Source organism: Atractosteus spatula, chromosome 7 (assembly GCF_055471065.1).
Source record: "Atractosteus spatula isolate fAtrSpa1 chromosome 7, fAtrSpa1.hap1, whole genome shotgun sequence".
Classification (NCBI taxonomy): Eukaryota; Metazoa; Chordata; class Actinopteri; order Semionotiformes; family Lepisosteidae; genus Atractosteus; species Atractosteus spatula.
In genome coordinates, this window is record NC_142712.1 from 4,159,819 (window position 1) to 4,184,317 (window position 24,499).

Below are 24,499 nucleotides of genomic sequence, written 5' to 3' on the forward strand. Positions count from 1 at the left end.
CTGACAAAGACCTTCAAGTGTCTGAAGGCGAATACGTACAAGGAATTTGGAGGACATAAAGTTTTATTTCAAATAATAAATTACTCTTTTATTTTCACATTTGCATGATTTTTTATGCAGTCCGCACCCAGTTTTCCCTCTTTTGGTGCTTTTGCTGTGTCATGAAATGTACTCGGATTTGAAACCCAAGAGTCCATGTTACCGACTCATGAACCTTCATCAGAACATTTTTTTAAAAACAAGTAGATAGCAAAATGATTGTTGTTCCAAAACGCTGCAGGGCTCCTCTTATGTCCCTGCTTCCATGACCAAAGACAAAGGAAAGCTATGTGGAAAATGCTTAACTGGCACCTTGAAAATGAAAGTGATTAGATTGATTTGAACAGGAAACAAACGGCCAGTTGGAATACGTCTCTCTGCTGCATCTTTTGAAAACAGTACAGAAGTCCAGATGTGCTGGCAGAAGAAAAGCTTGGGGAAAAAATGTAAAGAGAAATTAACGAGCAAAGGTTACATTGTGTTCTGCTTTAATTCAAACAATAAGGTTTTGACTTCTGGAATACATTTTTAAATGGACTGTTTTCCAGTATAAGGACCTCAGAAAGCACAGGTTCATTATCATTGCTTATGTGGTGCATCCTTTCCAGTAATACATTTCGGTTTAATAAACATCATAATTTGAAGAGTACGAGACCAGTGTTCAAAAGGAACATTATATAATGAAAATGACCTTTAAAGAAAACAGTATTTCCAGTATGCAAAAGAAAAGCTACAGTACAGTGCTTTAATTTAGTTTTTCCATTATCATTACTGCTAACGTACATTGGCTGTTTATTGAAAATATCAACTATATATAATAAAAGTATAATATGAGGAATGCAATGAGAATAACTGCCCTCCAGGAGTTGTGTGACACACACAGACACGTGTAGATATTGTGGTTAATAGTCCTGCCTATTTGTGTACATAAAGTATGTATTTTTATCATACACAATATGGTTATCGATAACACTAACATGTCACGGATTGCACTGGGCTTGCACTTTCTGAGATATACCTTTAGGCTGCCATTATATAATCCACCAGCTTCCCCACAACAAATGAGATCAGGTGTAGACAGGTGAAAATGCCTCCTCATCTCAGTTAAGGAGGAATTGATTTTAGAGTGGAACTGAGCCAGGATACTGGTGTTATAACCCCTACTCTTATGTGCAGTGTGCTGGGGACTTTAATGACAAAGTACCAGAACCTCAGTTTAAAGTCTCTTGCAAAGCTGTTCCCACAGTACAGGTCACCCAGCATTGTGCTGGGCAGTATATTTAGAAACTGCGGGCTACAAAATGAAATAAGCTATATCAGAAGTATCTTTGTTTCATTTTCGCCAATTTACATGATTTAAAAAATTCCTCTTCTTCACTTAGTACAAATAGACATTAAATTATTTTGCAGTAGAAAGATATAATACTTACTCTATGTACTGTATGTAATACTTGTGCTTACAGACCAGTCATATTGCATAGTGTCAGTGAGACCAGTGCTGAATTGGTCATTGTTGCAAAAAGGGGTATAGAAATATTTTTTAAATAGATTTATTTTCTTCTTTTCTAAACTTATAAGATGTAACAGTATCCTAAGTTTCTGAAGTAACACAGCTGAGAAAATGTGACTGTAACTATACTCCATGTATATATGTATACAGGGTTTTCTTTGTTATTTTAATATTTTAAATTTCCTGATGATAACTTTGAGTTTTTTTCAGTTATAAATGATAAGCATCTGTTTGGTGCTCAGCATGTTTTGATTGGGTCATGTTCCATCGTGGAATTTGAAACAGAGGAGTTAAGATTAGAAAATAGGATTGTTTTTTAGTCATTTCAGTTGTGATTCTGGAAATTGTTTGTCATTTGGAAACATGTTAGGCTTATGCAGTGTCCAATAACATTGCAACGATATAAAGATGGGTGAAGATGGTGTTAAGATATATTCCTGACTGAAAGCTCACCTTTTGGTCTCAGTTTGAAGTTTTGTGTTATGAGGAACTGATGTTTCGTGGTGAAAGTTGTTAGGGTTTTTCAGAAGCAATTTGCTTCTCCAGAAATTTCTGTAAGTACCTGTAAAGGCTTCAAGGTGTCTGGGAAAAGTTAATATACGCAAAATAGTTTTAATGTTTTACTGAGCCTTTGCTGGAATTGAGCTGGGAGTCTGTAAAAATAAAAAATGCAACAAACTTTATATTGCTGCAAAAACCTTTGTCCTTGTTTATTTCTTCAGCCCTTTTCAATAATAGTCTTTATCTTATTCTAAATTGGATTTTTTGTTTCTATAGTTAATAATTGGTTTCTGACAGCAGTTAAAGAGAGCAGGCCAAGGCCCTGAGTCACTGAATAATTCTACCGTTGAGTAAAGCCATCCCAGTGTTCACCAACGTACATACCAGGTGGATGCTGCACATTGGTGGTGGGGGGGAGTCCCCATTACCTGTAAAGCGCTTTGAGTGGAGTGTCCAGAAAAGCGCTATATAAATGTAAGCAATTATTATTATTATTATTATTATTATACCTCTCTGTGCTGTCACCAGCCTTGTAGAACTTCATGACTCCTTCCACCTGTCAGTGGGCCTCCTGTGACCTCATACTCTCTGTCTCTTCCTCTGTGTCAGACCTGTTCCTCAAACTGATCGCCTACTTAACCATTCAATTCTAGAGTCAGTCTGAAGCTGCTGGAAGATCCCTTTGTCGAAAAAGTCCTTGTGGACACAGTGAATGACCTCAGGGATGAACCGCTATAGTATCAACATTTGAGTTGAGCTTTTAATGGAGTACGGGATATCTTATCAGTTTGGAAAATGTCATCAGTGTCCATGGTACATGTTGCATAGCAATGCAAGAGTAGGTCTTAGCAAAGAAACATCCTGTTTTTATTAGAACAGTTTTCATTGGTGGGGAAATAAAAACGATAAGTGGGAATAGAAGGTAAATTCATTTGTACCAAGTTGACAACACAGGTGTAATACAATATAATAAGTTCATGCCGTCAAAGACAACAAGGAAAGGAACAGGAACACTGGAGAGAGAGGGGCGCTATAGTTTTCGACTTGACCCTGTAGATCAGGTAACTTTGGAAAACTACATTCATGTCAAAAGGAAGTAGGAAGAGTAAACACCTCCATTCCAAAAGACAAACTGTAACATTTGTGTTCGTAATATAATGCAATTAAAGTTTTTCTAACTCTCCCTCCATGATGCGTGTGTCAGGAGACTGTGTTGTGTGAAGGCATGGGGTCACGCATGGGGTCACGCAGAAAACGTGTGTAGATGGGGCCTTGGGATGGGGGCACCCTATACGTTCAAATGGCCAGATCTCATCCTGCTTTCTGTAGGGATGAAACTCCCTTCTTGGACATACTGCATATCTCAGAGGTGATTAATTCCATGCCATCGTGCTATAGAACCTTGGCATGGACATAGTGCTCCAGTGCAGCCCAGCAAGGTCCTCCAGTGAGGAAGAGCAGCACTTTGCATGTTTCTTGAAGCAAAGCCTGCGCTTGCTCTCCCCAGACTGTCTGTCTGGGAACTGCCCGGCAGATAACTAGTTAATGAGCATTGTGCCAACGAGAGAGGCTTTCCTGTTATATTAACACCATAGTGATAAGTGTGATCATTGCAGAGTAGCTTTAGTAAGGGCTTGTTATTGTTTGGTTTTTTTCTCTTGTTCTTGGCATCAGAACAAAAATATTTTTAAAGTGGGGGTAGTTCTTAATCTTGACACCGGCTGTCTGAGTACTGCTAATTTCCACCTCCTTTAAAGATGATTGAGCTGTATGAATTCATGTTCTTATTAAAACTGTACATCAACATACCATTGCAGGTTGATAATGCTGGAGTACAATGGAGGAGTGTATGAGTGTGTAGGAGGGCTGGGAGGGGAGTGCTTTCTGTGATTTTTTTTCCCCAGTGTGTTCTGAAGTTTGAAGAGAACACTGCTCCCTGGCAGTGGTTCTGATAAAAGCACTGGGAGTGACGCATCGTCTTGCGAAAGAGCAACATGCAGACTGCACTGCTGCTGGTGTAAAATCAAATGACTCGCAAATTAAAACCAGATTAAAGCTTATTTCACAAAGATGGATTTTTACTAGTGTTTTTGCAATCACAGAAATTACCGAGTCTGATTAACTCAACAAATTTCCTATTTTTTTCTTTAACAGTTTGAAAACTCACAAAAATGAAGGCGATTTATTCAAACTTTTCTCTTAGAGGATCTGAAACACTAACTTTTTTATCTCCCCCTTTCAAATCCCAGCATCTGTATTTGTTTCCCAGCTTCCAAAGAACAACAGATTGAAAAGGTGCTGGCTTGAATCTCTGTTTTGTGCTTTTCTACAGGGTCTTCTGCATTATCTTGTTTGAAGACTCATTCTTCTGTACAGAGCTTTGCGGTAGTGTTTCTGTTTTCTATCCACTTTGAAACAGACTAAAAAAAATGCATCCTGATGAAAGTTTAACTTTTATAGATGGACTAAAGAATTCATATACTGTATAGAGCAATTTAAATATGATTTGATTAACAAAACATCGGAAATAAAAAGGACTCTGAACTTTATTATTTCGAAGGGCAGGCTTTCCAGAAGGGTTTTGCAAAGATCTGTTAAAAATCATGTTTGCATGAATGCAAACTATTTTTTTTTTGTGGGGGGAGAAGGGGTCTACGTGCATTCTCTTTCCTTTTGTGTGTTTCATCTCGCACTTGCTGCAGGAAAGGGAGGGATTTCACTCCAGCCTGTGTCAAAGCGTTGGAGCTTTAGAACTCTGTGACTTTCAGGAAAATGATTCATCAGAATGTTACCAGCAGTCATGAATACAGGCCTTTAATCAGGACTGGCTGGTTTATTGCCAGATCTCTTCTACCTGGAAATAGGAAGCTATTATTAGCCAAAAAAGCATTGGGATTACAGTAAACATACATTATATAATACAATGGCAGCACTGTATTATTCAGAGAGCTTCAGTGTCACATCCAGAATAGCTGAAAAGGGCCCATTCAGAAACTGCAGAGTGTCCTAGCTCACACCACGTTCTTTCTGTTGCACATCAGAAGCAGAGTATTGCACCATCTTTTCTTGTTCTTCACCATATTCCTGCTAACAATAGACAAAGCAAGGCTTGAAAAGCGAGGACTGGATACATACAGCACTGCATTTGGGTTTCAGTAGCTTATAGCCACTGTTCTGTGGCAGTGTCTGGAAATGGGCCACCAAGGGGCACTGGGAAAGGCAGTAAGGGAATGCTTTTGCATCCTCACCGCTGTGATCTTTGTCAGAGAGAGGGATGTGGGTCTCGATGGCTCTGCTCTCCTTTAGGCTGTAACGGCCTCCGATGCGTAATGAATCGGTGTCTGTCATTTGGCGACATTGTTCTTGCCTTATTGAAAAATGGAAAAGTTGTCAGCCTTTTATTGTGATGTCATGGGGTACCTGCCCTCTTCCAGAGCAGATCTCCACACAGCGGCTGTGCTGGTGGCCTGTTACTTCATTTACTATTCAGAGTGGGAGAGGGAGGGACTGGCAGTGGCTCTCCTGAAAGCGAACAGGCAAGAGGCAGGGGGCTTTGTGGCGTTTCGTTTTCAAAACCCTGAAATGCTGAAACGACTCTCTTCTGAGGGGTAAGAGTGGCCGCTTGTGTTTTTCTCTCACCCCTTCAGCCATGTGATTGGTTGGTAAGCTCTTCCAGGAAAACTAATATGTGCAGAAAAGAAAATACCATGTTCGAACAATCTGTAAATTATGCCTTACCATTTCAGATGTCAACTTAATGTTGCTGTTGAAAGTACAATTAGTTTTGTTACAGAGGGAGTAGAATTAAACAGTCATGTCTTTCTACTTGTATTTGGAAATGGAAGGGAAGCTTTTCTTTGGAAAAACAAAGACTCAATTGAATCACAGTCTTTCAGAAAGTAATTGTAAGTACGGAAGTACACAGCTTTCATGTAAGTTAGTATTTATTTGTTTTTGTCAAATCTGTGACTCTGTTGGGAAAACTAATTTAGTTTGTTTTGGTAAATACTAATGATCTGGATGTGTTGGCAGAATTTGACTGCTTACCAAATACAGAAATAAAATATCACTTCCATATTGCTTAATGTCACATCTTAATTTAATGCATGTCTTGTGAGTGAAATTGCTCCACAGTCTCCCTCCCACTGCGTGTTTTTCATCTATAAGAATATTATTTAACCCTCAAATATTGATCTATTTTTAACCAAATAAGTGAAAACCTGAGATCTAGATCTGTACATTGTTTTATTTTTAATCCAAGCACTTATTAATTGAACTGGACGGGCACATGTCCAGAAAAATGTAGATTAGAATAATAAAACAAAAACCGACGTGAACTGTGCAGTTGAAATAACAGTGACATTGATCACCCCTAGACTAAATGAGGTGCCGGCTGCAACCAGCCATCTTCTGAATCGCCATCTCTGCTACTTCAGCAAATTGAATAACAATCGAAAATTCACAATCATTTATTAAAGATAATCGGTTTAGGTGCAGTCATTTGGCCTGTTTGGGAGGAAAATTCATTTGAACCAGCAACTTTATGAAATCATTTGTGCATTAAAGGCAGAACAGTGAATGTTAAGCTGCTAAATGGCTGCATATTCTTTTCACCCTGCACATCGTGCCTTTTCCTCCCGGTTCACATGAGGACACACACTGGCCTACATCTTGCTTCATTTAGAAAGTAGAGCATCGTCCCTCCCTCTGGCACTTCGAGGTCTCACTGCTGACCCCCTTCTCCAGTACAGTGAGCTTGTTCCTCTTTACACATAAAAGTTAAGTGTGCGGTAAACGTGTATATGGAGAGCGTGTTTGAGTGCTTCCAACTCAACCAGACGATATTGTAATTAGAGAAAAAAAAGGGGGGAAAAGAGATGTTTGCTGGGCTACCCCATTCAGATAATGATATCTAAGTCATTTCCTTTCCAAATATTTTATTCAGCGATGATACATAACGGTGTAAAGTTATATACTGTAGTACACAGCTACCCTAATAATCTGAAAATATAGTGTCTGTGATAGCACTTATGAATACCAGACACGACAGGCCAAGTAATAGCATGAACATTAAACTGCTGATGGTTATTTCCAAGTGCTATAATTTTATTTGAAAAAAGTGATATTTGATGGGACAGTGCTAGTTCCCCCATTATTGCACATTTTAGGTGTTAAGTACAGATTGAGAGCACAGAGTTAAATCAGAGACAGCTGAACTACAGTACTGCTGTCTTTTAGGTTGGAAGGATGACGGGGTCAGAAAGACAGGTGTCGATTATTACAAATGCAGATTTATCCTTAAATGCATGAAAATGGGAGGAAATTGGGTCTTTGGAAAAATGTTATTGTGAATTTTGGAACTTCATTTCTCTTTTTATTTCCTTAAAAAAGTAATTCCAGCTGTTTTTTAATTGAAATTGACAACAATTAAGTGCATAAGAATAAGAAAGGTTACAAACGAGAGGGGGCCGTTCAGCCCCTGTGGAAATTAGTAATTATTTAATCAAAGGATCTCATCCAGTTTCTTCTTGAATGAAGCCAAAGTTTTGGTTTCAGCCACATTTAAACAGCCTTAGAACTGCATAAAATAATTCAAATAGGACAAAACTGTGTACAAAAACAAATTTGACCAAAATATAAAACGTCAGCAAAGCATCGGGCAAATATAGCAATATAAGGTAAAATGAACACACTTTTCTATAACACCGTTATCCCTTAAATTATAATAGCTCTACAGCTAGTCACCTGCACTTATCTGTTCCTGCATGGTTTTATCTTTATGCTAATATATTGCAAGCATTTGAATTTCTTTTCTTTTTTATGTTATCTGCATTGTTGGATAACTTATTGTATTGCTTGCGTGCAGCTGTATATCACTGTTAATAATATAACCAAACTCTCACAGCTTAACAGTAACAGGACGTCCATAGATGTAAGAGTCTCTTATTAAGTGAAATCATATATAATTAAAGCACTGTACAGCACGTAAGATAATTCATTCCAGCAGCAGTCAGTGATGCCATTTTAAATTAAACTTGGTACTTTCAGTACAATGTGCAAAGCATTTAAGGGACTTTATGCATAGTATGCAGGCCCCAAGCAGATCAGACCCGAATCAAGCAACCCACACTGAGAGGGTGAAAATAGGAGGTCACTTTAAATAACAAAAATTAAAAACAAAAGGAATGTAAAAGTTTAATTGGTGTTGACAATAAAAACACTTTTCCCTCTGGATGAGAATAAGCAAACCAGAGAATTCACTACACTACAGCAGGAGTGTTTCTCACGCTGTTACTGTGTTAGGAGAGAACAGCAGGGGTCACTCCAGTGTGAATGAGAGGCACAGCACATAACCCAGTGGTAGGAAGATCACACCATCTCTCTGTGTTACTGGTACAGCACTAGTACAATACAGAGCCCTTCATTATCTGGATCCTCCATTCGGGAGAAGAAATAATGGATTGGAAAAGTTTAACGAAAACCTGGACATGGGTACAGTATACAGTATGTCCACAAAGAGTCACCATTTTGATGTGTGAGGGTAAGCGTTCAGTAATGTGACCCATTTAGAGCAGAAACATGAACCCTGCTGGACAATTCAGTTAAGCAGTGTAAATCTTTCTAACATCAGGTTTGAAATGATAAAAATTAACAGCTTCTACTCCTGGCTAACACAGCAGATGTTGGGATAGAATCACTCCTGTTTTCTACAGAGCCAGACTGGAGATCTCATTAAATATGGTCTTGTGCATGTGAAAGTGGTCAGCCCAGTTTAACTCCGTACCACCTGATATCTCTCTTGTAGTGCCAGGTGAAGTGTTCTGTGTGTGTACAGTATACACAGTATATACACTTACTGGCTGGCTGGTGAGCTGCCCAAATGAAACAGATTACTTTTTGTTTTTTAAAAACGACAGGACAATTCCACTAGAAATGCCAGTCTTTGCAGGCAGCATCAGAAATAACTCCTGCATTTTTTTCTTCTTCTGCATTTCCCTTGCTCTCCTGTGCTGTTTGTACGTCTCTGTCGAGCCACGCTGGAGATATTGATGAACTATGACAGGTGTACACTTACCTATCAGGCACGCACAGTCTATCCTCAGTTCATATTAAAAAAAATGTATACGAAGTGTCTGGTCCTATTTGTCATGCATGATTTGCTTTCGCCGTATATGTTAAATAAAATATGACAATACACAGTGTTGTGTACTGTATGTGAAATTTATTTCTGCTCTTCGTGTTGGTATCTTGTGTCCATGGAATTTTGTCTGTCTCTTAAGGGTACATGTACCATAAAAGAAGGTTCAGTATATACTGTATTATCATAGACTGAACACCAGTCCTTTGTTCATGACAGAAGCTGGTGGTTGTGCTGAAATGTGTGACTTCTGATAGAAGGTCTAACCAGGCCTTCTGTCTGTCGGAGATATTTAAATACCCCCCCAGGAGATGTTTCTATGTATTATTTAATAAGCTGCCACTGCTGTACTTCAGAAAACCACATACGGTATATATTATAAATATGATTCTTTATCAATAATTCACAGCACACTCAAGGAAAATGTGATATTCTGTATACCGACGTATGGCAGGGCCAGAATGAAGTGGCACCACTACAGTTGACTACGGAGAAAACGCTTTTTGTTTAACTGACCCTCAGAGGTAGACGTGATGCAGAGAAGGAAGCTGGCGTTAGCCATGCTCTCTGCGGATTAGAAATGAAAATAGGCCCAGATGTGCCGATCAGAGTGTTTAATTGAGATGTAGCAATAATTAAAAACAGTGTTTTGCCACTTGAGATGATGCATATAGGTTCAGAAATGAATGGGTGCAGCCGACGATACGGCTGAGCAGAGTGACAGAAAAAAGTGTGCAATTTAAAAATAAAAAAAATATCAAAATAAGTATCTTTTTCAAAATACCTTAATGGATAACCATTGGGTTTGACTGTATTAATGCAATTGCCAGCAGCTTTCAAATACCATCAGGAGGATTTTGAGTTAATGGTCACACATGGCCAGTCATTTATTGATTGCGTATTGCAGAGATAGAAACCACCCCAGCTGAAAAATGCAGTTTTCTACTTTTTTTATTTTTGCTCAGTGAAAAACAACGTGTAACAGCACGTGTCCTTGCTCTGTGGCTCTTGGGTCTCCCCAGGGCAGACCTGGCTCTGTGACTGTGTTTCTGTAAAGACGGACCCGTGTGGCAGGTCTCAGCAGGGGTCCGTGCGCCAGCGCGAGTGGACAGTGCTCCGGGAACTGGACAGACAGAAGAGCAATGCACTGATCCTCCTGAAGGCTCGGCTCAGCTCCCTTTTCTCTTTCTCGTTCCTTCATTTTCAGGTTCAGTGCTGACTTTTGCAAGGTTCCTGCTCCAATGAAGATCAGCTGCCGAGCCCATGTGTGGACTGCCCTGCCCGAAGAGTGAGCTGCAGACCACAGAGGCACGCTGACGGACAACGTAAGCATTTTTATCTTACTGTGGCATTCCTGCCAGCTAACGGCAGCAGGAGAGAGACAAGCTCTGATGTCACCACTCCTGTATTCCTTTACTGACCTGCGATCTTCTCCATCAGACCAGTCCCAAAGCATTTTTTTTTCGTTTCCCTTTCTCCTAAATAATTACAGCTTCAAATGGCAAATATATATTGGAGAAAATGTACACAACTGGATTCAAAGCGGATGCCAAAAAAAAAAATCTTCTGGCTTTCATAATCTGTGCTACGGAAAAGAAATTCTCTAATTAAGGTGAATGAATATTTAACGAATGACATTCTCTCTGCCGAGCATGAATTATGAACAGTGGTTTACTCTGAAAATGTAGGGTGGAAAAATAATTTAAACAAAATCCTGTTGCATTGTAAATAATTTTAAATCTAATCTAGCTGCTGAACTGCGCAGAACTCTTAGAGACAGAAAAGTGTTCAGCATTGAAGATTTGTATTGGGTTAGAGGGTTTTTGTCCCAGCAATTACAGAAAGCACTTTGATTGTGTCATTTTGATTTCAGTCATTTTTTTTTGTCATGCATGCTCAGCTTGTACCTGTTTGAACACGGGTATCGTTAATATTTATAGATTTATTTCTAATTAATCAAGGAATGGTCTGTTTTTGTTCATCTGGAATCTTGGGGGGGTTCTTTCATTGAATGTAAATATAAGTGGAGTCATTTGGTCTTTAAAATGAAAGTATTACAGCTCAAAAGTAACAGTTTAATGAAGATGAATTCAGACTCCTTTCCTTCTGTCCCCAATTACTCTCTACTTGACTGAAGACAAGTCTCACATACATCAGTCTTTTAAAGACCCTCCTGGGTCCTTTTGATCTACAGTATGTTTGATATGTATATTTCAATATGTGTATTATTTTAAAATAAATAAGTGCTATCTGAACGCTTGAGGTCTGATCAGGTGAACTGCTCCTCCTTCACATTAACAAGAAAGATTGTTCTTTTAAACCAGAGCTAATCAATCTCTCTAGTAGCAGAGTAGCCAAATAAAAAAGGTCATGTGACCCTTACACAACAAAAGAATGGGAATCTGAATTAGAGGAATAGCTGTATAATGAGCTGTGTTGGCTGTTTGGTTCGAAATATCTCGAGATGACTCCTTCTTGCACACGACCTGCCTGTTGCTACAGTATGTAGCAAACAGGAAGCTGGAGACAGATGTTTCCAGAGAGGGTGTGGCTGTAAGGTCCGCGGTCGGGGAAGATGTCTCTCAGATAGGACAGTTTTCCTGTTGCATGATGTTGGGAACGATTATCAGTGCTGTGACAATTGTACTGCCCAGCTGTTGGGAACAACACATTATAATTGGCATTGAATGGATTTGTTCAGGGTCTTGATGGCCTGTCCTGGTTCCAGTCCTCTGGATATATTCCTAACGCACTGTTTAAAATGAAAATGCACCTCTTACAAAACAGTCCAGTGATTATATTTACTCATCAATTGTTCTTTAGATTTTTAGAATTCCTATTAGCAACTTAAACATTGTTCTTTATTTACCGTTAAAAGGTATGTTCAATTTGAGTGTCTTTGTCACCAGTGACACTGTCCTGTGCCTTAAGCATTTCCGTTCATTAGACCAGTTACAGCTAAGATCTAGACACCAGTTGGATTTGAGAATTATTGGTTCAAGTTTCTCACATGCGTATCTTGTTTCAGTGAAGTGAAATCACACAGAGTAATGTGTGTCTGTTTTTTTACACATCTATGAAGTGTATGAGTTGTGCATTCCATGATGGTGATGGTAATCACTGAGATTATTCACACGAATGTTTAAAATAAATTAAAGCTAAATTAGTAGTTTGCTTGATCTTTTCATGTGATGTAATGAAACCTGAGTCTGAACTGATGAGCCAGTTCAATAATTATTTCAGTGTTTCTGCCTTGAAGAAGCTTGAGGAGATGAGTTCCATTAGGGTCAGGTGGAAGTATTTAACTTCTAGCCATGGGAAGGGGTCAGCTGATCGAGGAGGTGGTACGATTTAGAGAGCTGCAGGCCAGATGATCACATCTTGAAAAGAGATCATTAATGGTTCCAAGGACTTCACAGAGATTCAGCAGTGGCTATGAAGGGATCTGAGCATCAGACATGCTTTACATTGTACAGTGGCTCCCAGAAATCACCACTGTGCATTTCTTCACATGTGATAAAAGCACAGTAACAACCAAAAGAAGCTGAAGTGGGGAGTATTGTCAGTGTGTGTAGGGTGACGAGGAACAAGTAAAGGTAAATTCACACACTGAAAAGTAAAAAGAAGAAACTCAGTATTTCGGCTGTTGAACCTTCCTAAGGCGGCAAATGACAAAAAGACACACCGCTGAAGAGCCCAATGTGCCAGGCAGTACTGAATAAGATGAACCAAAAAGAGACAGACATGAGCACAATGGTGAGACTGGGCACTGGTGTGCTGTATACTGGGAACCCACAAAATAATGGTTCAATGTCAAAGGTTAAAGGTTCAAAGGTCACACTCCAGCATATCTGCTAGACTGCAGCAGAATTGAACACTGTCAAATGTTTAACCATTTGAGACACTGACAAGGTTATGAAGCATTTCTGTCCCAGCTGAAGCCTGTGATTCAGTACCACCGTGATAATGGTGTGCGAATGTGCTCACGATTCAGTGCAGTGTACAGTAATGTACTAAAACAGTGAAGGTGATTAGGCTGTGTAATACACACTCAAAGACTACAAGGTAATGAAACTCACAGGACTAATGGAGACGGGCCAATAACCTTTATGACCTTATTTGCATGCCTTGCAATGCTCCACATGATAAACATGGCGGTAGCAGTGGGTTCATTTTTTCTAGAAGTAAACATTGGATTCACAAGACTTTTCTGTGATTTATGAAGTGTTCGAGAAAATTTTAGGCAGACACATATAGCAGCATTTTTAAATCTAGAAATTATGTGAAAGGTCCTCAAAATAATTCCATACAGTTGGCCACAAAACATGTTCTACTGGTTAGAGAAGCACCACTCAGCATGCATTCAGCAAGTATAGTTCATTCACAATTCTTCCTAGTCAAGCCAGTAACCATTATTTACCACTTATGTATGACTTAGATCTTATAAACAGCTGTATGAATGTAACTGCTCTTCAGCTGGTCATACTGAAGAGATTCAATGACAATTTCCCAGAAGCTAGCCGCAAATAAGCTGTCTCTTTTTTTTTTGTGATTTGGCCTCCATCATCAAATGTGAGAGTTGAGAGCTGTCATGAAGCAGGCCTGGTTGAAATCTTTCCACTAGCCCTTCAGGGCAAGCAAAATGAAGCTGCACCTCAGCGTCAAAATCAATAGAAAATCAATCTTTGTCAGATGAGCTACTGTGGCTTGGCTGGTACATACCCTCCTCTTGGAATTTCTGTGATCTAATCTATATATTCTTCCCCCCTTGTCAAGGTACAGAGCACTATACCCTTTGCTTTTGCTTTTTTTCCATTGTAGAAGGTTTTGTACGGTTGTAGGAGCTCACTAAAATGCTGTAAATTATTCAACAGAATTTGAGTTTGGAAGCCAGACAACTCGTCCTTAAATGAACCATATACACTAATGCACATTTAGTATGCATTCCACTCTTATTAGGTTGTTAATGATTTCCATTTTTCTTCCGTTTTTAGAAAAAAAAATAAAAAGTAAAAACAGCAGTTCTATATGCTGTTGACTCCAGACGTTTCTAATGGCAGTCAGGTGGCTGTATGGTCTGCTTTTCACTGAAAGCAGTCACCGAAACAGGAAGCTTAACATGCGGGTTTGAGTTAGCCTCATTACGGACCAAGCAGTACGTGTTGAAGCAGCCGTAGTCAGGCAGAGGGTAGGATTTTTTCTTTCTGTGTTTTGGAAAAGACCTGCAGAGTGGCACACAAAAGCACTGTTTTAATGAGTCCCTCTTTTGTGTTCTAGAAGAAACCACACAGCAGCTGAAAGACATTTGGTATCGGCAGAGAAGAATGACATTACTCCCTGGGGCACAGTCTGCACCGTGCTGGGCACTCTCTGCCAGAGACCTGTAGCTTGTCCAGTGTGTCCTCACCAGCTTCATAAACACATATTCAACACCACGTCATCTGACCGTAAGTAAGATGCTTTTAGAGGGACAAGGACCTGTGTTTTTTAACACAAGCATGCAAAATTATGGCAGAGTGCTAGGCCTAGCATCCTGCTCTGTGTTTATAAAGAGTGTGTCATATATAGTGTCCATGGAATTTCCATGTTTATCCATATAAAAGCCTACTCTTGTAAATGTGAACCGAAATAACTTCTTCCATGCTAAAATGTAGCTAAACTCTACTTGCTGCTCATGCACTGTAGTTCTCTTTACTATCTGTGGTTTCTGGATTATATGCACCTAAGTCCAAATTTATTCAATGTAAGTAAAGTTTGGTTTAAAAAAGAACGCAGGTATACATTTGGTATTTGTTGTATAAATCAAAACACCATTAACCATAACATTAAAAGCATAACCTGTCCAAAATAATTGCATATATTTCTAAATATTAACATTCAAATGTATTCACACCCTGAAAATATGTCAGGAATAGTGGTTATTAACAAAAAAACTGTTTTTTAATCGTTGGGTAGTTTTACAAAGCCTTGGAACCTTTACAGAGGCTTCTAATAATCACCTTGAATGATTTCAATGATTAAAGGAGAATGAAGTTCAAGATGGTTGCTACACCACCAGAAAAGGATGTAGGAAGGTTTTGTCAGAACAGCTGTCTCAGAGGCTACACATACACCCAATGACAACAATAGGGAATCTTTTAAGAAAAAAACTTAAATATACAGCGTTTCCAAGACTACTGTTTACAATTTACCTCAAGAAACTAGTGTCTGTGGCAACCACGTTCCACAACATAAAAGAAAACAAACTCAACCCCCAGTTTTTGGACAGTCTCTCTAGAGGTACGCTAAGCAGGGAAAGATGATGTTCGTGTTGAGAAAGAATGTCATCTTTTCTGTGAAACATGGAAGTGGGGTTGTCTTTGCATTATCTAGGCCTGGACCTCTTTAATTGATAGAAATAGGCCTAAGTGACAGATGGATTTCCAAGCAAATCAGATTTTATCCACAACCCAGTTTCCTGGTGTCAAATTAGCACCTGCAGGATAATGTCCTCAAGCTCCCCCTCATGTTTATAACCATATGGTTAAGGAAGCATAAGGTCCACATTTCTTATTGGCCCTAGCGATCTCCAGACCTCAACCCAATAGAACTATTGTGGTGTGAACTAAAGCGAATGACTAGAACAAGCCCATCTGGAGGAGCTAGAGTTCTGCGTGGAGTCAAAGGAGCTAAAGTCCAGACCAGATCCAGTAGCAGCTCCTGGGGCCAGAGCTCATCCTGGTTTCAGTAGCGTTAAGGAGACAAGAGAGCACGGTGCTCCCCCGTCCCAAGAATGGATGCCACTCTATCCCCTAGCAAGGCAGTGGAGGTCCCCACTTACTGTACACAGCTGGGCAGACTGGAGCAGCTGGGGTCAGGTACCTCAGGTACAACAGTAGAGTCAAAAATCCATACTGAGAAGTGCTTGAACCTATTCAAAGGTTACAGGAAGAGTCTACTCTATGTTGTCAGTGCCGGTGTTGGAATAGCAAAATACCGATTGCTGAGCTGTTGATCATTTTCAACATTGTGTATTTAGAATTATTGTGGACAGCTGTTTTTGCGGTGCTCAGTATTGACGTCGTGTTTCCGTTTATGTCGTGCCAGAAAGACTTGGTTGTTGAGCTGGAACCAACTTGGTTACATCACTTCGAGGGGTATGAATACATTAGCCAACTATAAATGTTTAATATTGTGCGATTTATTCCTTTTTCGGCTTCACTAAGAAACCAAAAGGTTTTATTTTTCATCTTCTATAAAAGATGCAGTGCACCATTTAAGCTTATTTCTTTTGCTCTTTAAAAAAATGTCAAAAACGTCGGGGGCCCTGAACCAGAAAGGATATAATGGAGCTAATTAAAGAGATTAGAGTGCGTCACCCTATTCAGATTGAAAATGCATTACCATCCCTATGTCAAACAGATGACAGGGGTGATCTGGACTAAGTAAATGTATGGTAAGGTTATGAAGAAAGTTTGGGAAATGTCTGGTATGCCACAGCTGAATAAAAATGACTCGTTTCCCCATTTACTAGCATTTACTGTAAGAAATTAGATTTCATGCCAAGGCATTCCACATTCTGCTGGCTTACAGAGCGCTGGAAAGACACAGTCAGTCAGAGCTGCGCACTGCCAGGTACACCAGACCACTGTGTGGAAATGATGTGAGAGTGTAGAGACATGGGTCAGCTCTGGGTCATGTGCTAACTGGATAACCGCTGGGGACAAGTGCGTTTCAGTATCAGCCAGCGACCCTCCCCTCCTCCTCTGTGGGATCGCTTTACACTCAACCACCTCCGCTGCCTCGTCAGCTCGGGGACGGCCCGACACTCCCAGCATTCCAGCCCCTAGGAACCCGGCCCTTTCTCGGCTGGACGCTGCCTCTCGTCGGAAAACCCCTCAGCATTTTGCAGTTAGAGCTGGGCAAGCCGCTCGCTGCTCACTCAGGTCATTCCCGAATATGCCGGCTAATTCATGGACGCCACGTGGAAGACCACTGGCTCTGTCGTCCTCAGGTCACTCACAGCAACAGCCATTTAACAACGGCCATCTCGGGGCTTGTAAATTACAAGCTGGCTTTTAACCGTGTTCAAGTTATGTTCAGGAGACGTTGCAGTTCTCCCATCATGCTCTCGACTGCCCTTTGACTGCCGTCTGGGCTCATGTCAGGAGTGCTCCTTGCGGGTGTGTCTCCAGACAAGCCGCTCTGCTTTCTCCCTTCGACACGGGGGACGGGTTCTGTGCAGCCGGGCCAAATGGTTTGAAAGATGTCCAGCTTACTCTGAGATGTTCCTGGGGACGTAGTCAGAAGAAAGCTAGAGGAAATGGATGCATAAATCCTCAAAGTAAATAATCCTCAGAACAGCAAAGCAGCAACTGGGAGGTGTAATGATCTCCACATGACCTTGCAGTTCTCCTCCTCCACCTAGAACAGGAGCACACTGGGGGGATGGAATGCATGTAATGCACAGTCATGTTTTGCTTGAGAAAGTCTTGATACTTAAGGGCGTTCATGAAATAGGGTTTTTCCCCACTTGTCTTCTTCCATTGTCTTTGCACGCCCCATATTGTCTGAACATGTGACCGGAGGGTGAAAGGTTCGGTTCCCACGTCTCACAGCAACCTGCTAATTGCCCCATCAGCCCCATCAGCCACTCTTCCTCCCCTTCTGTAGAACGGGTATGAGCAGAACTTTCCTGATTGGAAGCTGGGATTATTCCTCCATGATGTCTGGAGTTAAAAAGATATTAATGCAGCTTAATTGTTACAGTTTCTGGAATTCTAGAAATTAACCAAAAGACAAGAAAAGGTTCAATTAAAAACTGTAAGTCAATTAAAGTTGAACAAAAAATTAAACAAATTAGAAATTCACTGACCACAATTGTGACTTAACCATTACCTGGCAAATATTAATATATCTTTGAATCCTCTTACAGCAATTTCCTATGCCCCTTGCATAGATGGTTAATTAATAATTATTTGTTCATGCTTGCAAAGTGTAAGTCTTGATTCGGACTGTCATTCGATAAAAAATTAAAAGACCTCCTTTACAGTTCACACTGTCACATTAAGCACTTACCTTTGGCTTGCTGATTACAGCATTCTTTAGAGAGACAGCTCAAAGCCTTCACTTTACAGCAGATGTTGAGCTGCTGTTCCCAAATGCAAATAAAACCTCTAATTATTCAATTATCACATGTGCCTGGAGGTGGATGACGTCTAATATTTTCAGCTTATAGTTATTCCTTGTTCTAAAATACCCAGGGGATGAGAAAGCTGTATAAAGCATAAAGCTTATCAAAGCAACTGGTAGAGACAAAACAACTGGTTTTACTTGTGCACAGAGAGCTCTTGGAATCAATATCAAATGTATTGCTTTCTGTTTTTGGTTTGCCAAGAAGGATGAGCTGTAAGTTGATAGATGGCTTTGGTTTCAGAAAAGTGCACTTACAGCGTTTTGTCACCAGACTGTGTTGCCCCAGTCAGGTGGCAAACGTGGGTCTGCATTATTGATCACAGGGCAAACTGTAAGAGCCTTGGAGACATTTATTTTTATGCTGTTCTTTCAGGGTAGCCTGTTGCTACACTTTCACATGCAAGAAACTGTAGTTATTAGAATGGATCTCTAATTAACAGCCAACCAATGGTACTTAACCACATATCTTCAAGGAAATAATAGCCCTTCCTCACTTCATTATCACTTTTTATTACTTTCTTCTGTAGCCTGTGAAGTCGGCCAGTGATTGATGTCTTCAGATTAAATGGATTATAAGAGGCAGGTTCTTGTACTTCAGGAGAAGTAGCATCAAGTTTTAATGCAGAGAAAGACAAAGAAAAGATACATCTTAAGAGAGGTGATTAGTGTGTTTCTAACCTGAAACAGTCTTGCAGAGTTTTTAAAATCTATTTTTCTTCTTCTAATTAGCTTTAGTACCATTGATCTTATTACCCCTTAACGATGAAATGCCATTTAAAAAAAATAATGCAGAGATAGTTGCTTGAGTAGGGCAGCTTTGCGGTCTCTTCAGCACCTCAGAACTGTGTCTTACAAAGACATAAACTTCAACTAATCTGCACAGAAATCAGGACAAGCAAAATTCATATTCAGGAAGGTCTAAAATTGAATTCTGATTAATATGACTAAGGATTAGCTGGATAATTGTATGATTGCTTTTTCAGTGCTAAATGTGCATGTATGATAATTGTATGAAACTCACCATATTTATGCTGCACTGTACAATATGTGAGCTGCTGATCTGTGTGCATGCTATGCATATACTAACACTCATCCCTCCTTAATGATTAAAAATAGTGAAAATTACAACTATAGGAACTTTAAAACTCTGCAGAGGTTATTCAATATCGGCATGACTTAATCCTGCTTTCAATCCACATAATTCAAAATGTATCCTCACCACAGTGTGCAGAAACCGATTGTGGTGAAACGTTAGTTTATTTTCTGATTTAAAAACTACAGAAATCCTAGATAACTTTATTTGCAGCATTCATCTAAACCAGTACAACCCTGGTTAATTAGTTTTCTGTTTGATCTGTTCTTATTAGCCTAGGTCATTTTCTTTTTCACACTGCGTGGTTGTGCCCTGTATCTATTTGCACTTCACAAGTAATCAACTCCAGTCGCTACAATTACTGAGAGACTGAAACCAGATCAAAATAATTTAACAGTGGAAGGAAAGCATAATAAGAGAGTTCAAGAGATATGGAACTGTGATGTTTGAAGCAAAAAAAAAAGCCCATTAACACTATTGAGAATTTATTTAAAATGGCTAAGATATATCTCTAAAAAAACACCTGAATGTTTAAACTGCTCTACCAGCTCCTTTCAGCATTAATTTTGAGTGCCCACTGAGACGGTTTTTGACTTATTTGTTGTTTTTATGTTTGTCCTGTAGTCTCTTAATGCCAGTATCATTCTGGCATTAAGTACAAAAGGAAAACTGCCTTTCTCTTCCATCATTTATTTCTATCATGTCCATATGTATATATTTTTATTTTCCATAAGAACATAAGAGATGTTACATTTAGAGGAAGCCATTCAATCCATCTGTCCTGTTTGACAGTTAGTAGTTCATTGATCCCAGGACATCGTCCAACAGTTTTCTTGAAAGAAGCCAAGGTATTGGCTTCAACAACATGGCTGGGCAGCTTCTTTCTCCTTCCCACCACCCTTGTCACCCTTGTTCTCAGTTTTAAGTCCACACATCCACATTTTAGCTAGAAAATAAATGCAATCTGCTAGTCTGCTGTTTCCTTGTCCCTGACCTGAGTTGTTGTTTTCTGTGTGTGTGTGCGCCAGGGGACCTCAGTTGCAAGGGGATGACCGAGCGCATTCACAGCATCAACCTTCACAACTTCAGCAATTCTGTACTTGAGACCCTCAATGAGCAGCGCAACCGCGGCCACTTCTGTGACGTGACAGTTCGGATCCATGGGAGCATGCTGCGCGCCCACCGCTGTGTGCTGGCGGCTGGGAGCCCCTTCTTTCAGGACAAGCTCCTCCTGGGCTACAGCGACATCGAGATCCCCTCTGTGGTCTCAGTACAGTCCATCCAGAAGCTGATTGACTTCATGTACAGCGGGGTGCTGCGCGTGTCTCAGTCGGAGGCCTTGCAGATCCTAACGGCCGCCAGCATCCTGCAGATCAAGACTGTCATTGACGAATGCACCCGCATCGTCTCGCAGAACGTGGGCTCCAGCGGGACCCGGGGCTTTCCGCTGATCCCTGGGGACTCTGGCCAGGAGACACCCAGGGGCACCCCTGAATCTGGCACCTCGGGGCCCAGCAGCGATGCAGAGTCCGGCTACATGCAGCCCCACTCCCAGCAAAGCCTGGACCGGATCTACACATCTCTGTACACCTGCTCCGGGATCTCCTTGCAGAACGGTACAGGAGAGCGCACCTACTATGGAGGGGCTATAGTGGGCAACTATGACTCGGCTCTGTCACTCCAGAAAGATCAGCACGTGCAGGACCCGGCCTGGATCACCCGCATCCACGAGAGAACACAGCAGATGGAGAGGTTCCTCTCCACCCCCGAGACCACCCACTGCCGGAAACAGCCGCGGCCTGTCCGCATCCAGACGGGCAGCGTGCACATCAAGCAGGAGGTGGAAGACGACTACAACTGCTACGGTCAGGACCGGATGCAGGGCCTCGAGCGCAACGAGTCCGAGGAGTGCAACGAGGACACGGATCAGGCGGAGGGTACGGAGAGCGAGCCCAAGGGGGAGAGCTTCGACTCGGGGGTGAGCTCCTCCATCGGCACGGAGCCCGACTCTGTGGAGCAGCAGTACCTGGCCGGCTTCGGAAGGGAGGGCAATCCGGACGGCATGCAGGCGGAGCCGGCTGAGCTCCTGGGAGAGCAATCCCAGCACATCGAGGTGAACGACTCCTCGCCGGAGCAGATGAACGATGTGAACGGCGACGCGGCGGGCTCCCAGCCGGTGGGGGAGGTCGCCATTCTCAACGAGAAGATGGTGCTGCAATCTTCCTTGAACCCCATTATATCGCAGCCTGTGCCCAGCACCCAGCTCTACCTGCGGCAGCCGGACGCCCTCACCAGCAACCTGAGGATGCCCTTAACCCTGACTAGCAACACCCAGGTCATTGGCACCGCTGGAAACACCTACCTGCCAACCCTGTTTGCCACACAGTCGGCGGGCAGCAACAAGCCCTTCCTGTTCAGCCTGCCGCAGTCGCTGGGCGGCCAGCAGCCTCAGTTCGTGGCCGTGCCGCCTCCCAGCCTGACGCCCTTCTCCACCCCGCTGTCGGCCCAGCAGCCCTCGGCGCAGCCGCCGGCGGGGCAGGGGGCCGCGGGGGCCGGCCAGGGCGAGAAGAAGCCCTACGAGTGCACTCTCTGCAGCAAGACCTTTACTGCCAAACAGAACTACGTCAAACACATGTTTGTGCACACAGGTGAGTAGCTGCGCGCCTGTTTCAAGACATTAGCGATGCATGCACTGCATGGAGCGAGCGTAGTTTCTCTGCTGGCATAAGGATAAAACATTAGTTTCCTATAGTCTGCCGGCAGTAAAAACAAGCCTTGTTAACCTTCTCATTCTGACCGATCATTTTTATAGTCCTTCATACGCAAAGCATAGTTTTAAAGGCTACCTTTTTAAAATAATCTACATGAATGGAAAATGATCGTGTATTTGCACTGTAACACTTTATAATGAGGCGCAGTAATAAATCCTTTATTCACCTTTGATTAACTCACCATAGTTATAGGATACATAATACATTAACAATTAATATACTGGTTAGACATACAGTTATTAACATCTGCTCATGTTGTCTTCATGTAGTGTGTTGTAATATGAAAACACCGCAGGTGTGCTTTGAGAGGGATGCTCTTGAACATCAAACCCTCAGTTATGTTGTGTGATCACTGTAATATCTTGTTTTTAAAGCAGTAAAAATATTCCATCGGCTGTGCTTTATGTACAGTAGGCTCACTTTTCTCTGCAAAATGCATAAATACAAATGTAACTGGTCTATTAACAGGATACTTTGTATTCATGATCTATTAAGTAATAATAAAGTATAAGTTACCGTTTATTATTGAACCTTTAATTATGAAGTGTTACTATTTGCACATCTAGTCAACAAGACATGCATTGTTGTTTTAAAGGAAATAGGGGGAAATACCATTCAATACCAACCACAAAGAATCAGGCAGAAAAAAAACAAGTAAAATAGGACTATATTCACCTGTGCATTTAATTTTCGTCACTGTTGATATAAAACAACGATCCGAGCTCCCAGCAGTTTGTCTGTGACTGACAGTCATCACGAGATTTCATGTTCAAATCAATCGTGTTACCTGATTGTAATCTGTTCACATTATTCATCATTTCGATAGCTTCTTCAGAGAGGGTTTTTCTTTTAGCTTCTGTAACTGATAAATATTTATTCATCAGAATATGCATACCCCATCATCCGTTTGTCCACAGAAATGCCCCAGGCTACATTAATATGCCTTATCCCTGAGCCAGCAATTTATTTGCTGTTGTTTTAGCTCAGGGAGATGTAAATTTCGAACAATGGAATAGTAATTTGAGAGGAAGCTAGGGGTGCCTCAGAAGATTACAATTCAGCATGTAATACTGGGCTCAGCAAAAGGTTCATCTTCTTTTCATTTGAACAGAGCACTAAGGCACCCTTCGGCTTGGCACTGTACATCATTTTAATTATGCTGATTATTAATTAGCAAAGGTGGTTCTTAGATTTGCATTACATTCACAAAAAAGTAAAGCAGGAGAGGAAAAATATAAGCCCTTCAAGAGCAGCCACCTCTCATCATTCTGTTAGTGGCTTTGTCAAAATGGAAGCAATCCTGTACATTATCAGGGCAAGATGGCCCTGATCAGTCTTTACAGCTCCCTCGTGCATCAGCTCGTGACCTAGGGTGCTGGAAATGTATTTTTCCATTAAACATAGATTCAGTCTTTTAATGTTTTTAAAGTAGCTTGTGGAGTTTTATTAAAAACTAAATTTCCATAAGCTTGGTTCTTCCTTCTTACTCGTAGTAATTATGTTACAATAGCTGTTGTGCTGTGCCAGATTCTGTGCCCAAAATGAGTCTGATGTCTGACGTACTGGTCCTGAGTCAAAAGTACATTATGCATTATTATTCTTTGTGGACGAAATCAACTTTGCATTCTGAGTTCATTGCCATTCATTAATAAGATCTGTGCAAATGTTCCCTTCACATTTGATTCAGACCAGTCCCTTCTAATCCATATTGATGAGATTCATCCAATCTAGAACGGTCAAGAGACATCAGGCAAAGCAAGTACACACTCTTTTAGATACAGAGAAACACTGCGGTATCTGTGACCAAGTCTTTCAGTAGCAGTATCTCTTTTCCCATCTGTCAAGAGGGTTATTCGTGTAGCTAAGCAGAATCGTAGAAGGCAAGCAGAAAATAGTGTGAAGTCAGGTTTTTGCTGATGGAGGAGTGTTTTTCTTCCTGATGGGCACTAACAGGACCTAACTGTATCCTACACGCAGTTTGTCACTACGTAATTTCTAACTGTATTGCCACTGCGTGTTCTATGAGTGCCTCTGCTTGTTTCTACAAAGAAATGCCTGGCTGGGTGAAGCCAAAACCTCGATCCAGTCATCCAGGCAGTGTACAAACCTGAATTCTCTCCCCCAGAGGCTTTAACTCCTGCCCAGTGAAAACCCAGCATTTAGGGTTACAGACTCGGTTTGTAATTTGTGGTTGGAGGCTAGGTCAAACATTTGATTTAATCCCACTGAAGTGTTTCGGGAATAATCCCAGTTTATGCAAAGACTTGTGAGAG

The 24,499-nt window shown here is 41.1% G+C and overlaps 1 protein-coding gene across 7 annotated transcripts in view; it reads left to right on the forward strand.

Annotated features, from left to right (window-relative positions):
• zbtb20 (zinc finger and BTB domain containing 20) overlaps nucleotides 1-24,499 on the forward strand; it is a 151,561-nt gene that overhangs the window by 105,622 nt on the left and 21,440 nt on the right. For all 7 annotated transcript variants that reach the window (XM_088920148.1, XM_088920149.1, XM_088920150.1 and 4 more), the window contains 3 exons: nucleotides 10,396-10,513; nucleotides 14,466-14,635; nucleotides 20,484-22,103. In XM_088920148.1, the coding sequence (XP_088776274.1) occupies nucleotides 20,504-22,103 (1,600 nt within the window). In that variant the 5' untranslated portion in view covers nucleotides 10,396-10,513; nucleotides 14,466-14,635; nucleotides 20,484-20,503. The remainder of the gene's footprint in view (nucleotides 1-10,395; nucleotides 10,514-14,465; nucleotides 14,636-20,483; nucleotides 22,104-24,499) is intronic.